General features: G+C 45.3%; 1 protein-coding gene across 1 annotated transcript in view; it reads left to right on the forward strand.

The window, feature by feature from the left end:
• The window catches only part of CASTOR2 (cytosolic arginine sensor for mTORC1 subunit 2), a 422141-nt gene continuing 400943 nt past the window's right edge, over positions 1-21198 (forward strand). Inside the window, exon 1 of the mRNA XM_078679416.1 lies at positions 1-351. Within this exon, the coding sequence (XP_078535542.1) occupies positions 221-351 (131 nt within the window). The 5' untranslated portion in view covers positions 1-220. The remainder of the gene's footprint in view (positions 352-21198) is intronic.

A 21198-nucleotide genomic window follows, 5' to 3' on the forward strand; every position in this document is an offset into this window, starting at 1 on the left:
AGTGAGGCGCCCGCTGAGTGGCAAGTTGTTTGTTACACTGCAACAGCAGCTGCTTTCTGCACTCTGGAGCCTGCTCTGCCTCTGAACTCAGCTCTCACCCCTGTCCCCTATTTATGCCTCTCCTGACCTCTCTGCAGCTGTCCTTCCGCAGCCCCCTGTCTTGATCCGCAGACACGACCCTCCGCAAAAAAATATAGTACCCCAAGCAGATGATCTCCAAATGAGAAAAAAGAAAAAAATGGAACTGCACATACTAGAACACAGGCTAAAAGTCGCGAGCATAGCCAAGGAAAACGTCCAGTTGTTTACCTATGGATTAATCAAACTTGCCTTCCTTTCATCGAAAACCCGGTAAGTGCACGGGGTGAATGGAAGGCGGTGGGGGCGGGCAGTCGCGCGCCCGTGTCATCACTTGCACCGCTATCGGATGCACCGGTTGATTCCATTGCAGGGGCGAGCAAAAACAACTTCTCGTTGCACGGCATCCCCCTTGCGATTTAAGCTGACATTTCAGTGTGGATTTAAAACCGGCCGGCTGGGGAGTTTGCAAAGAATGCATGCACGGGATTTTGCAAAAAAGGGGGAAAAAACAAAGATGAAAAACAGTCTCCGGCCGAACAAAGGCACCGGGGGCTGGAGCAGCGGAGTGACAAGCCGCAGTTATTTTTAAAAAGAGAATGCGCTTTTCTTTTCTTTTTTGTCAAAGGATGTTTACTTCGCCCTGCGCACAGGAACCCCCGGGCACTGTGGCAGTGTTATTTCTACTTTCGTGTTTGTAGATGTGTAATAATAATAATGTATGGATGTCGGGCTGGAGCGGTTCCCGGTGGATGCTGTGGGGAGGGAGACGGGATTCAGTTCTGTTTGTGTGGTTTTTGGCTTGCAGTAACAAACGTTTGGGAACGGGAAGGCAGCTAAAAAATGCGAAAGAGGTCGCCTTAAGCGGCAGAGTGTGGAGTTCCGGGGGCTCCTTCACACAATTCTCTGGGGGCCCTCCCAGTGTCAACCACTCCTGTTTAACATTGTTTTGTGCACAACCCAGACACCCACCCACCTCCGAAGAAGGTGTGTGTTTAGTTGGGGTGTCTTCGAGGCCGGCGTTGGAGTGCTGTGCAGACCTCCTGCTGAGAAAATACAAAACCCCAGCGGAGTGCAAACTCCGGCTGCTTGCCAGTCTTTTGGGGGTGGGGGCGTTTACACACAATGGACAGACAGGGCAGTGTGTTTGCATAGTCCGTGCTGCCTGCTGTGCCTCGAAAAAGTTCATTTATTTGGCGTTTTCCTCTGATTTGTTGGCTTTGATGGCTCAGCAGTGCCATTGTTTGCAGAGCAATTTATTCGCAGCCTCGTGTTTACTTTGTATCTGAGCACCTGGAGGAAGGTGGGGGCGAGCGCGACTCTCCCCCTGCTGTCTTGTTGAGTGATGGATGGTAAAAGTGAGCTTTTGTGAACAGGCTTACTTATTTCTCTTTTTTTTTAAGTGGCTCCTTTGGGACTTAACATAGGTTAGGCGAGCGCCAGTACTACTCAAATGCCATACCTGTTCTTGATTCATACAACGTGTACTTATAATTATAACTTGTCCCAGCGTTATATTTGGTATACTTCCAACTGTGCGAACAATTGTTAAAATAAAGTATGTGCACTTTGCCCCTATCACGCTCTGGGTAAGACTATTTTATATTATTACTTTCGGTGCATCCGGTAGTCTGAGGATGATCGCTTCCGTTTGGCAAATCTTTCACAGCAGGGGAGCTTCAGTTTCTTATTGGTCGTCGGGAATGGAAAAGGATTCTGGGAAAATATTGGTACTTGCAAGGGATATTGGGGCATATGTATTAAATGCCTTCATTGCGATTCTCAAATAGTGATTTTTAGAGAATCGCTATTTGAGAATCGCAAAACGGTATGTAATAAATAATTCACAAATATTTTGCGATTTCTTGGCATTCCTTAATTGCGATTAGCAAAATGCAAATTGCAATTAAGGAATACCTTCCCATTCATTCCTATGGGCTAGGAGGCCCATAGGAATGAATGGGAAGACATTCTTAATTTGCGATTCGCAATTTGAGAATCGCAAATTGAGAATGCAATTTCAAGTGTGCCAGGGAGTCCAAAGGACACCCTGTTGCACGCCTGAAATATGTATGTGTGCATATGTGGTGCACACTAATGTATGTGTGGCACATGGCACTTTGAAAAAATCAAAAAAGTGCTTTTTTCAATGATTTCTTATGCCAAATTCGCACAACTTGGGTGCTTCATACATTTCATTTAAGGAATCACAATTTGCGATTCCTTAAATGTAATCGGTTCCCGGTGGATGCTGTGGGGAGGGAGACGGGATTCAGTTCTGTTTGTGTGGTTTTTGGCTTGCAGTAACAAACGTTTGGGAACGGGAAGGCAGCTAAAAAATGCGAAAGAGGTCGCCTTAAGCGGCAGAGTGTGGAGTTCCAGGGGCTCCTTCACACAATTCTCTGGGGGCCCTCCCAGTGTCAACCACTCCTGTTTAACATTGTTTTGTGCACAACCCAGACACCCACCTCCGAAGAAGGTGTGTGTTTAGTTGGGGTGTCTTCGAGGCCGGCGTTGGAGTGCTGTGCAGACCTCCTGCTGAGAAAATACAAAACCCCAGCGGAGTGCAAACTCCGGCTGCTTGCCAGTCTTTTGGGGGTGGGGGCGTTTACACACAATGGACAGACAGGGCAGTGTGTTTGCATAGTCCGTGCTGCCTGCTGTGCCTCGAAAAAGTTCATTTATTTGGCGTTTTCCTCTGATTTGTTGGCTTTGATGGCTCAGCAGTGCCATTGTTTGCAGAGCAATTTATTCGCAGCCTCGTGTTTACTTTGTATCTGAGCACCTGGAGGAAGGTGGGGGCGAGCGCGACTCTCCCCCTGCTGTCTTGTTGAGTGATGGATGGTAAAAGTGAGCTTTTGTGAACAGGCTTACTTATTTCTCTTTTTTTTAAGTGGCTCCTTTGGGACTTAACATAGGTTAGGCGAGCGCCAGTACTACTCAAATGCCATACCTGTTCTTGATTCATACAACGTGTACTTATAATTATAACTTGTCCCAGCGTTATATTTGGTATACTTCCAACTGTGCGAACAATTGTTAAAATAAAGTATGTGCACTTTGCCCCTATCACGCTCTGGGTAAGACTATTTTATATTATTACTTTCGGTGCATCCGGTAGTCTGAGGATGATCGCTTCCGTTTGGCAAATCTTTCACAGCAGGGGAGCTTCAGTTTCTTATTGGTCGTCGGGAATGGAAAAGGATTCTGGGAAAATATTGGTACTTGCAAGGGATATTGGGGCATATGTATTAAATGCCTTCATTGCGATTCTCAAATAGTGATTTTTAGAGAATCGCTATTTGAGAATCGCAAAACGGTATGTAATAAATAATTCACAAATATTTTGCGATTTCTTGGCATTCCTTAATTGCGATTAGCAAAATGCGAATTGCAATTAAGGAATACCTTCCCATTCATTCCTATGGGCTAGGAGGCCCATAGGAATGAATGGGAAGACATTCTTAATTTGCGATTCGCAATTTGAGAATCGCAAATTGAGAATGCAATTTCAAGTGTGCCAGGGAGTCCAAAGGACACCCTGTTGCACGCCTGAAATATGTATGTGTGCATATGTGGTGCACACTAATGTATGTGTGGCACATGGCACTTTGAAAAAATCAAAAAAGTGCTTTTTTCAATGATTTCTTATGCCAAATTCGCACAACTTGGGTGCTTCATACATTTCATTTAAGGAATCACAATTTGCGATTCCTTAAATGTAATCGGAAAATAGAGAATCGCAAATTTTGCGATTCTATAATTTGCGATACACTTTTGGGATGATACATCCCAAAAGGCCTTTTCCCGTTCGCAAACGGGCAATCGGCCCGTTTGCGAACAGGAAAAGGGCTTGATACATATGCCCCTTAGTCCAATCACATATGATGAATTTTTTTTAAGTTAGTATACTCCGGTCGACTTAAGCGACTATAAGCAGCTGATTGCGAGTGACCATGAGATTATGGCACAGATACTCCCCCCTTCACAGTAGGCCAGATGCTGTAACATGTGGATGGCGTTTCCAAGCCTTGGGCCTGCCTCTGTGGGGGAGTAGGAATTTTGTAGGTTAAACTTAATGCTGCAGAGAGAGAGTGTGGCCTAAGAGCCAGAGCTGCCGACTGCAGAACTGATGATTTCGGAATGAGTCTGGAGGTTGGCTCAACATCCTGTGATTCTGGGCAAATCACTAAGGGCCTAATTAAGAGTTTGGCACTTCATCGGACTGCCGGACCCGTGATGGCGGTCCTGCCACTGCAGCACCGTGCTCCCCATTATGATTGTGGCAGTCAGACCGCCACAGGACTGCTGCAATTGCTGGGGATCAATGACCCCCCGCAGCAGTGGTGCTTCGGTCAGGCACAGTGATATGCTGGCGGTGGCGCTGGTGCACAGCCAAGCATATTACAAGTTGCTTTTTCGCCAGCCTTTCCATGGTGGTGAGCCTGCCATGGAAAGGGTGGCAGAGAGGCAACTCATGGGCCATACAGGGCCCCCTGCTGCCTCTGGGCCTGGAGTTACATGCAAGAGAGTACATGGTGTGCCCCCCCTGGTATTGCACCCCAAATTCCTCCGCCGGAGTAATTGCACAACACAGTGCATTTCTTCCTGTGCAGGAATGTGCTGCGGCGGTCCCACGGCTGTGCCTTTCTAAGCTTTCCTTTGAGCCTTAGAATGGCACCATCATGGGCACTGCCGCAGCACTGTCTGCCCGACCTGGGTTCCAGTCGCAATCCGGTGGGCAGTCTCACTACAGATTTGGCGGTCCTCCCACGGTGCGCTGGCGTGGTGCTCCACGGGAGAACCACCAAGCTCGTAATTAGGCCCTTAATCTTCTTGTGCCTATGGATAGCACCTAAAGACCCTCATGCGTGATTAGCCGCACTATACAAATCCAAGTATTATTATTGATTGTTATTACTTCCATGTTGCCCTACTGGACAAGTTCTGAAACTATGATATCTGTGTGATGGCACCCCAAAACATCATTGAGGGGCACTGACATGTTTGGCCTACTTGTTAATGTACATCTTGGACAAGAGGACCAACATTTTTGTTTTACTCACAGTGGGGATGATCAGGGTTTTTGCTGCCTCACTTCTGTTGGATTTCGGTTTCTGGTTAGAGCTTTTGCGTTCTTACGGAGTGTTGTATGTAGATACCTTTCCTATAAAAGTCTTCACATTGATTCCTCAGCAGTAGTGCAGGAGCTTTATGTGTGGTATTCCCAAACTTGTCCAACAGTTGCTTGTTGACCCTCTGTCCTTTTCAACTACCAGCGCTCTTCAGTCTCTTTCACCCACTGGATTGAGACTTTTTCAATCACTTAATCAGTTCTTTGCTTAGCGCACATCAGGATACATCTCTCCTAATGCTATTGGCTGTTTGAATGTATTTTTCAACCTCTATCTGCGTGCTTCTATTGTACTTCATGAGGGACTACTTAAAAATATAGCTTTCTCTGTAACCTCTTATTTGCTCCCTCCTGTGTGCCTCCCAGTAATATGCTAATACTGAATGTGTCAGACCTATTGGCTATGCCAAAGCTTGTTGAGTTATACATCTGCACCATCCTTTTAGCAATTGCTGCCTGGGAAATAGCCTAGGTCCATTATAAGAGAACTCCATCTGCTGTCCATTTATTGCATCATAATCTTTATTATTATTTATTATTATTATTGCATCATAATCTTCCCCCCTAAGTCTTCCCCCCTAAGATGACCATTTGCTCCTGAGGCTCAGCCGGGAGTTGCTGTGTGTATAACGGTGATTTTTTTTAAAAAACTTGGAAATTGTTGCTCTTTTAAATATTTCACCCCTTTACCTGGTACACGACTGAAGTGTGCAGGCTCCTGTTTTTTAGCCAAAACGAGCGCTGCTAAGGGTGGAAATCGCCGCTTTTCCTAAGCGCTATCCTCCTCGGTAGGTGTAGGACACGCCCACTATGAGGCCACGCCCCCTTTCACATCGCTACTTAATGCGCCCTGATTGTTAGAGCGCTGATGACCATTTGCTCCTGAGGCTCAGCCGGGAGTTGCTGTGTGTATAACTGTGATTTTTTTAAAAAAACTTGGAAATTGTTGCTCTTTTAAATATTTCACCCCTTTACCTGGTACACGACTGAAGTGTGCAGGCTCCTGTTTTTTAGCCAAAACGAGGGCTGCTAAGGGTGGAAATCGCCGCTTTTCCTAAGCGCTATCCTCCTCGGTAGGTGTAGGACACGCCCACTACGAGGCCACGCCCCCCTTCACATCGCTACTGAATGCGCCCTGATTGTTAGAGCGCTGATGACCATTTGCTCCTGAGGGTCAGCCGGGAGTTGCTGTGTGTATAACTGTGATTTTTTTTAAAAAACTTGGAAATTGTTGCTTTTTTAAATATTTCACCCCTTTACCTGGTACACGACTGAAGTGTGCAGGCTCCTGTTTTTTAGCCAAAACGAGCGCTGCTAAGGGTGGAAATCGCCGCTTTTCTTAAGCGCTATCCTCCTCGGTAGGTGTAGGACACGCCCACTACGAGGCCACGCCCCCTCTTCATCTCCAGCCTATAAAGATGTGCTTATTCAGGAAGCGCAGCGGACGTGACGATTGCGCGCCGAAGGCGCGCATAAGGCAAGCTCGTCTGCGCTCGTCCGCGCTGAGTCCGTGCCTAGGGCCATAACCCCTGCATTACAGATACCTGAGCCCAGACACTATAGTGCGGAAACTCTGTATAAACTTAGACCACCTGTTACTGCTTGTACGCAACATCCCTACTGCGTTGATCTTCTACCACAAGCCTGTCCTAAATGTAAGTGCTCCCTCAAACCTAAACCTCCCGCCGATTTCACCCATGATTTCCATATGTTCCTACTGAACTGCCGTTCCTTGCCGAAACATGCGGTTGAAATTGCTCTTTTAATAGAGGAGCACATGCCAGATATACTGTTTTTGACAGAAACCTGGCTTACCTCGGAGTCCGACCCCGCCCTAACCGCCGCCCTCCCTCCAGGCTTTCAAATTACGCGGCAAGATCGACCGAAAGGCAGGGGAGGAGGTCTAGCCATTATTTACAAGGAACGGTTTCAATGTCGTGTCACCTCTGAAACCATTCCAGATTGTGAGAGCCTCACCTTTGACATCGATCTCTCTCCTAATAGCTGCTTTTCAGGCACTCTCATTTACCGCCCCCTGGCCCCTCCAAGCAGTTTTATGAGTGCCTACCTACGAGCCTGGCAGAGCGGGCTAGCATCTCGTCCAATTTTACTCTGTTAGGTGATTTTAACCTTCATTTTGATTCCGCTGCAGACCATACAGCCACTACCCTGGCTGACGACTTGGCAGCCCTACAACTCACCCAGCATGTGAAGACCCCCACACATGTTAAGGGCCACCTGCTAGACCTGATTTTTAGCAATTGTATTGACCTTGTAACTGGGCCACCAATTCCACTGCCGTGGACAGACCACTCGCTGGTCCCCTTTAAGTGGACCTCACTCTAGCCCCCCCCGACCAGACCCACCACAAGGGTCATGCGAGCTTGGTCTCGCCTCGCAATTGACGACTGGTCCATCAAACTTGCCAGCAGCCACCCCCCGTACAATGAAGACCCTTGCGTAGCCTACCAATCTTACGCTCACTGGATTTCTCAAACTCTGGATGTCATACTACCAAAAAAGCAAGTCACGCTTAAACGGTCCCACAAAACTGCCCCCTGGTATACTGAAGCTCTCAGGGAGAGGAAGCGTCAGTGCAGGAAATCGGAAAGACGCTGGCGCCTGGATTACTCGACGGAGAATAAAACCCTCTACCGAGAGTCACTCAGCAAATATAAAGCTGAAGTTAAAACTGCTCAGCCTGCTTACTTCTCGAATAAGATTTTGAGTGCCAAATCAAAGCCTAAAGAAATTTTCCAAATTGTAAAACAATTATCAAAACCCCCACCCGTTTTACCAATCACTAAATCTTCCACCCACTGTAATAACATTGCTGAGTTTTTTCATCAAAAAGTGAATAAAATCTACTCAGCCTTCCCCCCCTAGGAACATCACTCTCTCAGCCCAACCCAATGAAACCTCAATCTCTTTCCCATCACATATTCATCCACCTTGACCCATTTCCCCTCTCTTGACCTTGCAACCCTCGAATCCATAGCCCGAAAAGTCAAGTCCGGTTCCCCTGACGATCCAGCCCCCCCAAACATCATTATGGAGGCTTCACAAGTCATCCTGCCGACCATTAGAGATGTCTTAAATGCATCTATCACCACCGGCATTGTCCCGCCCACCTGGAAGCAGGCCATGGTCAGATCTTTATTGAAGAAATCCAACCTGGATCCGACTGACCTTGGTAATTATCGGCCTATCTCCCTGCTCCCATGGGTGAGTAAGCTTCTGGAAAAATTTATAAATCGCCAACTGGTAAATTTTCTAGAAGAACAACAATTATTAGATCCCACCCAGACGGGCTTCAGACCCAAACATGGGACCGAGACCGCCCTCCTTATGGTCACAGAGGAGTCCAGAAAGATCCTGGACCAAGGAGGATCAGTGGCAGTGATCCTCCTTGACCTCAGCGCGGCGTTTGATACGGTCAGCCATGACATCTTGCTGCACCGCATATCTAACGCCGGGATCAGGGACAAAGCCTGGCTGTGGTTCAAATCCTTTTCAGAGGATAGATACTTCCGAGTCTTTGAGGGTGAGTCTACGTCCACCTGTAGACCTTTAAAGTGCGGGGTTCCTCAGGGCTCTTCTTTGAGCCCCGCATTGTTCAACATATACAGGAGGCCACTGGCTGAGGTCGTCCGCCCTTTTGGGATTAAGATCATCTCCTATGCGGACGACACGCAGCTGGTGGTCTCACTGGCGCAGGAGGCCAATATACCTGTGTCAGGCGGTCTCAAAGAATGCCTAGATAAGGTCAAGGGCTGGATGTCCTCTTCATTTCTTAAATTGAACGGGGACAAAACGGAGCTGATGCTCCTAGGTTCCCCTGATCCCTACTTTCCCGATACCCTGTGGCCCCCCTGTCTAGGCCTCCCTCCAACCCCAAAAAACAACATCAAAAGCCTTGGGGTCTGGTTGGATAGGTCCCTATCATTTAGCATCCAGGCCACAAAACTCTCGGCCGCCTGTTTTGGACTCATGAGAATGTTAAACAAAATCTTCCCTCTCCTTCCCGTGGAGGCAAAGCAGGTGGCTGTACAGGGTTTAATACAATCACGCCTGGACTTCAATAACGTGCTCTACCTTGGTGCCCCAGAATATACTATACGCAGACTCCAGTTAGTGCAGAACTGCGCAGCACGTCTGCTGCTCAAGATCCCACGCAGACAATCGGTGAGGGCCGGGCTGGCCAGCCTTCATTGGCTACCAGTGCGTCGGAGGATTCTGTTTAAGGCTATGTGCATCGCACATCAGGCCTTCTGGGACACGGGCCCCAGGATTACCCGGGACCTAATTACTCACTACCTTCCCAGCAGAAACCTCCGCTCCAGCCAGACTTTCTTGGCCACGACACCAAGAATAAAAAGATCCAGATCTGGCGGCAGGACGTTTGCCTACAACGCATCCATGGCATGGAACAAACTCCCCCTGCACCTGAGAGCCAATTGCAATCTGCCCACATTCTGTAAACAGTTAAAAACTTTTCTTTTTAACTTGCCCCGCTAATTCCAGCTAGCCTCCCTCGTAGGTTCTTGGTTTTCTAGCGCTTGGACGCCTTCAGGCAGCAATTCGCGCTCTATAAATCTACATCCATTCCATTCCATTCCATACCTCCTCCTTATGGTCTAATTTCTGACACCCTGCTTAGCTGTTAATTCGTCCTTCAGCATACTTCTTAAAACTGGGATACTCTAGTTATCCCAAAACACTTTCTTATATGCTGAACTTATAACATGCCTCTTCAAGGTCTCTCTCTAGCCAAGTGTCTTGAAGAAACCCTGCTTTATCTCATCCAATCCAATAATTCCGATCTGCAAAATATCTCCATTCCAGTGTACCATGAAAAACAGACCCACCACCCGAATAACCTTCCTTTAAGTTTTTCACCCGTAAAATTCTAGCAATACCTTTTCTCAAAAGTTCCGGGGTCATGTTGCTTGCCCACTGCTCACCTCTTCTGTCTGTTTCACCTCACCCAATGGCTGTCTTTCACCTCACCTAATGGATTATGTGATCTGTTTTCTTTTAGCTTACCTCCAATCGTGACTTCTTCAGCTCCTGTAAAGAAAGATATTGTGACCACCAGTGCATAAAAATGAATCAATAAGTATAATATTTTGTCAAACACTACCCATTAAGAATAATATTTTGTCAAGTGCCACCATCTTTGGAGACTTTTATTTCATCAACAGCGTGAGGCTAGAGTGGAGGTCACTGTGTCCAACGTACCTAATGTTTTTATATTGGAGATTTCTTATGGCACAAACCTAGCTAGAAGGCAGTGGAGTGCTGTATGGGGAATACAGATGTGTCAGTAGAGAAGAAGCGGTCAGGGAAGTTAGGGAGCGGAACCACAAGGGGCTCAGTGAGAGGGGAGAAACACCAGGGGCTCAGGGATAGGGAAGATATTATCTGAAGAAGAGTCTTTAGCACTCCTTGCAGAAATGGAGTACAGAGTGTGTCTATTTGTTCTGTATTGGGTAGACTTTCCAGATACGGAGGATGTAGCAGAAGAAGTCTTGCTGTCTGGTCTTCTTTCTTTCACTTCTTCATCTCAACCTTGAAGATCCTTTTGCAGGTGTTCCGGGTTCCGACGGAGATATTTATTTTGAAAGTTTTATAAAGAGCGAACAAGATCCTAGCGGATATCAGAGCGCTATACAAACAGTAAATGTTACTTATACAGAAAATAAGAGTAGATCCAACCAAATGTACAGAGAATATAGTAAAAAAACAGCATAGTTAGATTTAGCATCAATAAGTGTCTTGTGGTTGGGAGCGCGAATGCATCTCGTCACAGGGTTTCAGCAGACCCTACTCATGTGTATTTGGCCATGAGGATGGATTTAACTCCCTTTTTAAAAGAAGTAGTGGACGGGTTAAGTCTGGTTTCTGGGGGTAAGGTATTCCAAATTCTGGGTGCCATCCCAGAGAAGGATCTGTTATAAGTTTTTTTCGTATGGTATTTTTGTGGTTTCAGTAGTAATTTTTCCACATTTCTTGAGGATCTGGACCCACCAGAGATCGTCAGTTTCTGTCCCAGGTAACTCTGATTTCTCGCCTCTAGGGGTAGCCAGATCAGGGATTGAAGGTCCGGGTGGTGAGATAATCAATCAATCAATCAATCAGGAACATTTATAGAGCGCACTACTCACCCGGAGGGTCTCAAGGCGCTTGGGGGGGGGGGGGGGGGGTGCTGCTACTGCTCGAACAGCCAGGTCTTGAGCTTCTTCCTGAAGGAGAGGTGGTCTTGGGTCAGGCGCAGGTCGGTCGGGAGGGAGTTCCAGGTCTTGGCGGCCAGGTAGGAGAAGGACCTTCCTCCTGTTGTCGTTCTTCGGATGCGGGGGACGGCGGCAAGGGCGTGACTGGCTGATCGGAGGTGGCGTTTGGGAGCGTAGAAGTTGATGCGGTTGTTGAGGTAGCTCGGGCCTTGGTCGTGCAGGGCTTTGTGTGCATGGGTGAGGAGACGGAAGGTGATTCTCTTGTTGACGGGGAGCCAGTGCAGGTCCCTCAGATGTCCGCAGATGTGGCTGCGTCGGGGGATGTCGAGGATGAGTCTGGCTGAGGCGTTCTGGATCCGCTGGAGTCTCTTCTGGAGCTTGGTGGTGGTTCCGGCGTAGAGGGCGTTGCCGTAGTCCAGTCGGCTGGTGACGAGGGCCTGGGTGACCGTCTTCCTGGTCTCGGTGGGGATCCACGGGAAGATCTTCCGTAGCATGCACAGGATGTTGAAGCATGACGAGGAGACGGCGTTGACTTGTCTGGTCATGGAGAGGGAGGAGTCCAGGATGAAGCCCAGGTTGCGTGCGTGGTCTGTCGGTGTGGGTGCGGTGCCCAGGGCGGGGGGCCACCAGGAGTCGTCCCAGGCGGAGGGCGAGGAGCCCAGGATGAGGACTTCCGTCTTGTCTGAGTTCAGTTTCAGGCGGCTGGTCGTCATCCACTCGGCTACATCTTTCATCCCTTCGTGAAGGTTGGCTCTGGCAGCGGCGGGGTCGTTGGTCAGGGAGAGGATCAGCTGGGTGTCATCGGCGTAGGAGATGATGTTCAGGTTGTGCTGGCGTGCGATGGCTGCGAGGGGGCTCATGTAGACGTTGAAGAGGGTGGGGCTCAGCGAGGATCCTTGAGGGACGCCGCAGATGACTTCGGTGGCCTCTGACTTGTACGGTGGTAGACGGACTCTCTGTGTTCTTCCGTCGAGGAAGGAGACGATCCATTCCAGTGCCTTCTCCTGAATTCCGACGTTGCTGAGGCGCTGCACTAGGGTGCGGTGGCAGACAGTGTCGAATGCCGCGGAGAGGTCTAGGAGGATGAGGGCCGCTGTTTCTCCGTTGTCCATCAGGGCTCGGATGTCATCGGTGGCAGCGATGAGGGCGGTCTCGGTGCTGTGGTTGGCTCGGAAGCCAGACTGTGAGGGGTCGAGAGATCCATTCGTCTCAAGGAAGGCGGCCAGCTGTTTGTTGACGGTCTTCTCGATGACTTTGGCTGCAAACGGGAGGAGCGAGATGGGGGCGGTAATTCTTGAGTTCGGTGGGGTCCGCTGTTGGTTTCTTTAGTAGAGCGCTGAGCTCGGCGTGCTTCCAGCCCTCCGGGAAGGTGGCGGTGTCGAAGGAGGTGTTGATGATGTCCCGCAGGTGGGGTGCGATGACAGCGTCGGCCTTGTTGAAGACGTGGTGAGGGCAGGGGTCGGTCGGAGATCCGGAGTGGATGGAGTTCATCATGCGGACGGTGTCATCGGTGCTGATCGGAGTCCAGGCGCGGAGGGTGGTGGTGGGCGGCGTTGCTGTGGTCGTTGTGTGCGATGGTTGAATGCTGAAGCTGTTGTGTATGTCCGTGATCTTGTTGTGGAAGTAGGAGGCGAGGGAGTTGCAGAGGTCTTGCGATGGGGTGATGTCGTTGTTTCCGGCGTTGGGGTTGGAGAGCTCTTTCACGATGTTGAAGAGTTCCTTGCAGTTGTGTGCGTTGTTGTCCAGCCGGTCCTTAAATGCAGTTCTCTTGGTGGCGCGGATCAGTTGGTGATGCTTCCGGGTGGCAAGCTTGAGGGTGGTCATGTTGTCCGGTGTTGGTTCCCTTCTCCAGACTTTCTCGAGGGCTCGGCAGTCCTTCTTGGAGCTCTTGAGTTCGTCGGTGAACCATGGGGCTTTCTTGCTGCCGGGTCTGCTGGGCGGGGTCCTCAAAGGGGCGAGTTCGTCCGCGCAGTTGCTGATCCACTTCGTGAGGTTGTCGGCGGCCTGGCTGGGGTTCGTTGAGCTGAGATACAATGGGACCTTGTTGTTCCCTGTGTTGTAGGTAGTGCAGCAAGTCTTGAACGTGAAGCAGCTCATAAGAGCGTACAGTGGAGTTCTCCCTGACAGTCAATGTGATTTTCGTTGAATTTTGAGCTCTTTGGCAGGATGGGCAGAACACTGCACATGATCGACTTGCTCAGCACAGCCACTGGTAAACTCTCCTTATTTCCCTAACACCTTCTTCCTCCTTTGAAGCCGATGCCAGCAGAACATCCTACTTAATCCATTTCTGTGAAGCTGCCTTTTACTGCCTGCCAGCTCCTTTGTGTCGACTTCAGAGCTGCCTTTGACTTTTAGCTTTACAACAACCTTTTCATTGGTATATTATCTTGCCACCCTGGTGACTTTGTCAGTTATGTTATGTTAAAGGAGCTTGTAAAGCGCACGTACACCAGACGGTTTCATGGCGCTGGGGTCCGAGGGATTAAGTAATATTGATCTCTCTACTGCTGTTCCCAATTTGCCCCTCTTTTTGGAATAAGTCGCCCTCATTACGCTTCCATAACCAGCAATCATGACACCCAGTAGACCAGCATAGACCATCTTGTGCCTGCCATGGCTGTGCTTTACCTTAGTCCCACTCTTTCTTCTCAAAGCGAGCAGAGTCCTGTCTAGAGCTGCACCCCTGTAGTCCATCCCCCACAATCCATGCATGTTTCAAACAACACATTCCCAGTCCTGTCAGGCACCTTATGTCTGTTAGTCGGTGTATCGGCTCACAGGAGAAGCAGAGTGATGAGGAGGAAAACCACCATGTTTCTTACCTAATTTTATCCTCTGCGGTTATACCATTTTGCTTCAAGCCTTGCCTATGCCTCGTATTTTTAATATGTCTAATGTAAAAAACAACTGTAAACATCTGTCCACCTCTGCGCCTGGCTGCACACCCTGTATTCTGTATCCTGCTCTGAGCCGGAGCACTAATCTTCGAAATGCTCTTGAATAATAAGTTCTGTGTAAAAAGTGCTCCGCTTTATCATATAAAAACAAACACTATAAAAGTTGCACTGTAATCACCAGATGGGAAGTTTGCACAGTGCAGACTGAATCACGCTGATTACATATACTCTAAGGACACAGGTGGGTCAACAATTATGTCACTTGCGTCTGCCTTGTGAGGGGGTGGAGGGTGGCATGCAATTTCATAGAAAACCTATTTGATGGAATACCATTACTGAGAAACCATATCACCTTAACTGTTTAATAGAATTTTTCAGGATGAATGGCATTTTACCATTTCAAAGAAACCAATTTACAGATAGCCTTTATAGATTTCCTTTTACATGTTGCATGCTTATTTTTTAAGTTGAAAATTTGATTAATCTTGGGAATTAATTGACTATGTTGTTTTTCTCCATGGTTTGCATAGATCCTTTATTCCTACATCAAATATATATTAATACATACACACACACACACACATGAATGTATACATTTATATATAATGTGTTAACAAACATATATAGATATATAATCAATCATATGGGGGAGAAATCCACCAAACCTCCTTTACTTTGTATTAATTATCATTCCACACATATATGTGAAAGCCACCACCCCATAGTTTTTATTATGTATTTAATTTTTGTTCCTTTTTTTAGATAATGTAATAATGTATACATTTCTTCTTGCATGTTGGGTTTTTTCCCAGCAAAATCCCTACGATTTAAGCCTAGCTCTTTGTATGTCCCTGCCTTTAATCCAATACCCTAACTGCTAAGACTATATTTTTTCCAAGTACTATTGTTTCTGTTAATGTATTTCCTCACTTTTATTTCTCCAAATTGGGATTCCATTGTGTTGGGCTCCTTAAATCTAGTTTATCATGTTATTCCCATTAAACCACATATTACAGGTCCTTCTACCTACAGCATGGCGCCTCAAAGCACTGGCTGGTGGGGTTCCACGAGCTTCCATTGCTAGGCCTTTCTATTTTGTTATATTCAATTGGCCAATGCTTAGTTTAGTCAGCCCTCTCCTAGTTCGCTACTTCACCATTTCAGTGGGTTCGTTTTCTGAATGAGGGTTGCACACATACGTTGTGCTTCTTTACTCATTCAGCGCCTGTGTCTATCCATTATCTGAAAGAGTGAACCAGTTTGTTCCACTCCATGGGCGCTCTACAAGAAGCCGTCTCTGCATTGGCGTGAGATGGGTGCAACGAGCCAGTTTATGTTTCTTAGTTACCAGGTTCTCAGTCAAATATACATGCAAATAGTCAGTTCGCATTATGAAGATATCCTTTTGCAGTCTGTATCAGGCCATCCCATGCAAATGCAGCAAATGTTCAGCATACCGACGTAAAATAGTTTTTTAACATTTTGAAAATTATCTTGATTGTGTGAACCTCTCAAAAACATGCTTAAGCTGAGAAAAGCAAGTTACTGTGTTATCAGCCACAAAAGTGTTAGGCGAAATTAAAAAAATGTGGCTGGCATTGTTGTTCTGAATTGACACCGTAGACTGTAGTAATTGATTGGAAAAAAAATAATAATAATCGATGGTGTTTGCTGTTGTGGGAAACATAAAGCCCACCTTCCTGCAGCCTGCAGAGCCCTTTGTAGGTCCCAGGCAGTACAAGAAGAGCCGCAATCTGTGCGCTCACAATGATGCCTGGTCGCAGTCATTCCACCCTGTGCATATTCTGGATGTTTTGCTCCGTGCCCTATTTTTGCCAATTTACCTGACACACCATTTCTCAGCTCCTCACCCTGTCTCAGGATTTTGTATCTCTGAGATATTCGGGTTCGGATGTCGAGTCCCGTCTCGCATACTCAGTAAATCACCACTGGGACTGGTGGCATCTCTCCGCCATCTCCCAAGTCTCACTCCTGCACTGTACTTTATCTGGCATTGCCGTCTTGTTGGATACGGATAATGCCTTCATGCTGGGTCTGGTTTTCTGCCCATCCCCGGCCTGCTGCGATCCTCAGACTCCAATGCAATATGCTTGAATTGTGCCCCTCCGTTGAACGCACCATACTCCACCAGTCGCAGGCCAGGTTTCGGCTTTGGATGCACATAAGTGAACCAATCTGAAGGTCTGCAGGCAATCTTCCATCAGAGAGCCCAGCTGGCCATGCCCCTCCGGTGCAGGTTTTACACCATAGTGACTTTCCATTTCTTGGCATGATCATTTTATGCAATGGCTGTCTGCGGGAAACAACCTTAACAATGCCGGCATCACATCGCAATGCCATTACAATGCGGTAGTTACAGAGACCACGTTGTTACCACGCAATTCCATTACTACGCAAGTCATTACATTGACTTGCAGTAGATGGCGTGCTAACAATAGAAATAGTATAGTTTACTATTCCAACAACTTCACTACTGTTATGTAGACTGGAGTTGGAATAGTAAATTATACATTTCTAATGTCAGCGTGCCATCTACTGCAAGTCGATGTAATGGGCTTTGCGTGGTAAAAACGCGGTCCTTGTACCAACCGAGTAGTAATGGCACGTGTAGTGATGACTCGCGTTGTAACAAGTCATATTCGCTCTCTGCTTATGTTGGCTTGCTTGATGTTTGCAAGTATGAGCAACCTTACAGAGGTTAATTGCAGTGGCTCCACTACCATTTCTTCTTTCTGAGAATAATCAATTAAGTACAAGTGGCTTAGGATAATAAGGATACTATTTATTTTAATTTAGCTATTTGTTTTTCCATTTTTCAGAGCACTAACGAGAGGTGCAGGTGCTAGTTATATGTTTAAGATGTAGCTTGGCGTGGTCAAAGCAGCTGTTTGGTTACAATGAGTAGATGACTAATACATCCAAACAGAGTTGTATTTACAACACGTTAAAGCAGCACACCATTAAGCACTATGTTGTTATTAGCATCATCATTATTATTATTATTATATGTCCTTATTCTGTAATTTTTAATTCTGCTACAGATGGCTGAAAAACCTCAATACATTTGGAAACTAATTCTGGAAAACACTTAAATACACTTGTAAGACTCATATGAACATTAGGAAGCATCTCCTAGAATACAGAACTCCTCATATTGAGCAGTCTTCACAAAGGCAATGTACATTACAACAACCTCACCTTTATTGAATTGCCTATTGATGACTTACAGAATTTCATTCTTAGCAAAGTTAATTAATGATCTGTTTGTTCCTTCCCTAGTTATTCAGTAGTACATCCAGTTTCTGTTGCTCTGTCTAAGGTGTTTTATTTTCATTTGCTTTACACGAGAAACCATTCCCTGGCTCCTGTCAAAAGTTATTTATTATCATTACCCATTCCGCGTCTTTTCAACCCAGCAAACGTGTTTCGTAGTTTTCCACTTTATCAAGGCTGGAACGAAATATTAAACATATTTTTAATTTGATGCAGTTAAACACACACAAACGTCAGTTTGCTACTAGTTAAGTCAACTAACTCCACCTAAGTCTATATAATCATAGAGCATTGTGGTCGTTTTTCACGTAAATATTTGAATGACTTATTTCCACAATATTTGTCCATTTACTTGTTGAGACCTAAGCCACCAATGTACTTTAATAAGATATACCCGTGCTTGCATAGAAGGCTCGTACTGTTTCTATTCCTTTTTACTAACCTTCTGTCATACATTAATAATATTCTCTTTTAACAAATCTACATTGTAATACCCATTGTAGTTAGGGCACTACATTATTATTTTCTGTCTACCCATACACTACACTGTTAGATCTAACCATTAAAACAAGTTCTTTCTAGAAGCAATAACATTTGTGTTACCTAGCAATATGCTGTATGTAATCATATTTGGAGGTATGTTAGTTATAATAATATGTGCCGCCCTTCTCATTCATTTTGTGTTCCACTCAAGAAATTAATTGACTTGTAGTCAACAAATCGTTTTATACACCACCTGGGGTCATTTGTCTTTCAGTATTTTTTGTTCAGTAATATTCTCTGTATGCCCAAGATATTTCTTCTGTTATGGAGATATGCATTTCTAGTGGGAGGGCTTTTTAAGTCTAAAGGTAAACCTATTTTAAATTAAAAGTGCAGGTGCATGCAGACCTTCACGCTGAATTAACCCTCTGTGTTTCTTCCTACCTTTCAGAGTTTCAAAGTCTGTTGATGTTGGTGTTTTATTTGCTCATTCTTTGTTTGTACGGCCATTACTATAAAGATGAAATAAAATGCATAAGAGCAGTGTTAGCCGTAGAAATGACCCTTTAGATTTGCAGTGAGCTTGTAGTCGTCCCCCTACTCTCTCCTCACCTAGTTATCTGGAGTGGACTGCGAAAGGGAAAATGCACCCACCCTCTTGTTCTATTTATGTAGTGTGCATTTGTGTCTCTGGGAGAAACCTAGATACGCTAATCCTGGGTACGCCGCTTGACTTGGAAGAAAAACAGTGCCATCTTGTTAATGTTGCAAGCTTTCATTTCACTGGAGTTCTATCAATATTAGGTTGTTGCACACTTATTTTAAGGCCTCATGTCCATTTTCTACCTCATCTCAGCAAACACAGAATTGAAAATTCCCTGATAATCAATGATTGCAATACCAATTTCTAGTTTAGAATTTCAAAAGTACTTTTGAACAAAGTCAGAAAGCAATTTCCATTTCCAAATATTTATTTGACAAGCTGTGGGAGCAAACCCATGTCTCTATATTCCCTCGCATCTAGTATCTTGAAAGTGTGCTTTACTATAAGGTTCCTGGTCTCTATTACGGACTGGCTTTTGTAGGTACCCTATTATAACTTCACACCCTCATATGGAACCTTCTAGGACGTTTTTCCACAAGTAAAAAAAAAAAGTGTTACAGCAGATTTGTCTAACATAATAATAATTAAAAAAAATATTGTTTTCTACATATTATCTAAAATTGAGAGGAGGACTATTGTTTCACTTATATTAATTAATAATAATTCAAACACAGAGCTTTACATAATCAAAAGGTAAGGCAGGTAATATTGACCCACATTTAAGGTAATCAGCAAACCATCAAATATGGCCCTACTCCCGAGCTTGGCCTCGTAATGTTCACAGGTGTTAAACGTTCCTCATTTAGAATATAGAAATGCCAAAAATTCGACCTGAAATTTTACATTCTGTTCTGGTTGTTTGATCATTAACATAAGGGAGTACTCTAATAAAGTTAGTATAATGTACATTGTATTGTTTCTCATTCATTGTAAGAATAATTGCTCACTCTGTGCATAAAGTTGAATAGATCAGTCTTAATATCATTCTACAAACTAGTCACTTACTATTTAAAACGGTGTGTTAAACAAAATGGATAGACTGCTTACAGACTGTGAGTAAAGGACTCCATGTGGATAGGGAATTGTAGACATTCATTTGAGTAAAAAGAGGGAGCACTTATTAATACACACAGCAGACTACAACAGGCCTAACTCCCAAGCACTGAATTCACAAAAGGAAGACATACATTTTTTTATTTTTTTCATTTTGACATATTAAAAAGTAGAAAGTGAATGATAATTTGTGTGGGGTTTCATTAGCGTACAAAGAAGACTTAGATAAGAAGAAAGGATGGCATTCTATCTATGTAGAAAGAGGACCCATATTACAAAAACATAGTTTGGAAATTTATCAGTATGGAAAGAGGACCCACACTATGAAAAATTGTTTAGATATTCATCAGCATTCAGAGATGGTTCCGTGTGTAGGATTGCAGAAGGAGATTACTGAAATTAGAGGATGTAGAACAAGTTCAGATAAACTGTGCCTTAGCTCTCAAGAAGCAGGGCCAGCCAACCAAACCTTAAACAAAGAATCAAGTTCAGAGCACTTTACAACATTTCCAATGCCTCTGGGGGAATTGACAACTATTCATCAGAAGATAGAGGCCAATACTATTGAGATAAGAGTCTTAAAATCAGAACAATTTGCACTAAATCATCAGTAGAAGAGGTGGAAACATGGAGGATGGCCTTTAGGGCCCAAGGGGAATGGGGATGATTTGAAAAATATGGACAGAAACATAAGGTTAAAAAAAAGGTTAGTATGAAGAACTTTGTGTCTGCATGTGATTTTGAAGAAGAACGAAAAGTCTGAAAATACCAAGATCGAACCTGTGGAAAATCACTAAAAAGAGGATAAAGAAAAGGAGGCATTGAAAAGAACAAAATGAAATAATACTGTTTAAAAAGGGAAACTAACCAAAAATGTAATTATCTCAAACAGAAAGCTATAGTATAATACCTGATTCCAGTGGCACTATCCATTGAATTATGGATCCGCAGGAATCCTGGAGTATCGAGCTCCACTGGAGCAGTCGTAGAACAACACAATTGTATTGTGAGCAGTATATGCCTAGGGGCCGTGTAGGAATGTGAGGCCCACTGGAGAAGTGGGTGCACCAGGCAATTGAGTGTTCCCCATTGAGCAAAAATTTAAATTCCCATGGAGGGGAGAGTAAAAAGCACAGAGATGGCAAGGAGGATGGATGCCATCACACCACTCTATGTTTTAGAATGTACCATGTTTATGTAAACAAACTATTTAAAAATCACGAACGTAAATTTTAACTCCTTTAAAAATGTTAAAAAAAGTAAACAACATCTAGAACCTAAAAAAACGACCTGAACAGGTCAGCCGGGGGAACCCCCCCACCATAAAAGCTTCAGAAAAGAACTGAAGTCACTCTTTTTCAACAATCTTTGATGAGTTGTCCTATAGCAAGGGAGCAAATGTTTTCCTCGGCTGGCGAC

The sequence above is a fragment of the Lissotriton helveticus genome, chromosome 3_1 (genome assembly GCF_964261635.1).
Source record: "Lissotriton helveticus chromosome 3_1, aLisHel1.1, whole genome shotgun sequence".
NCBI lineage: Eukaryota > Metazoa > Chordata > Amphibia > Caudata > Salamandridae > Lissotriton > Lissotriton helveticus.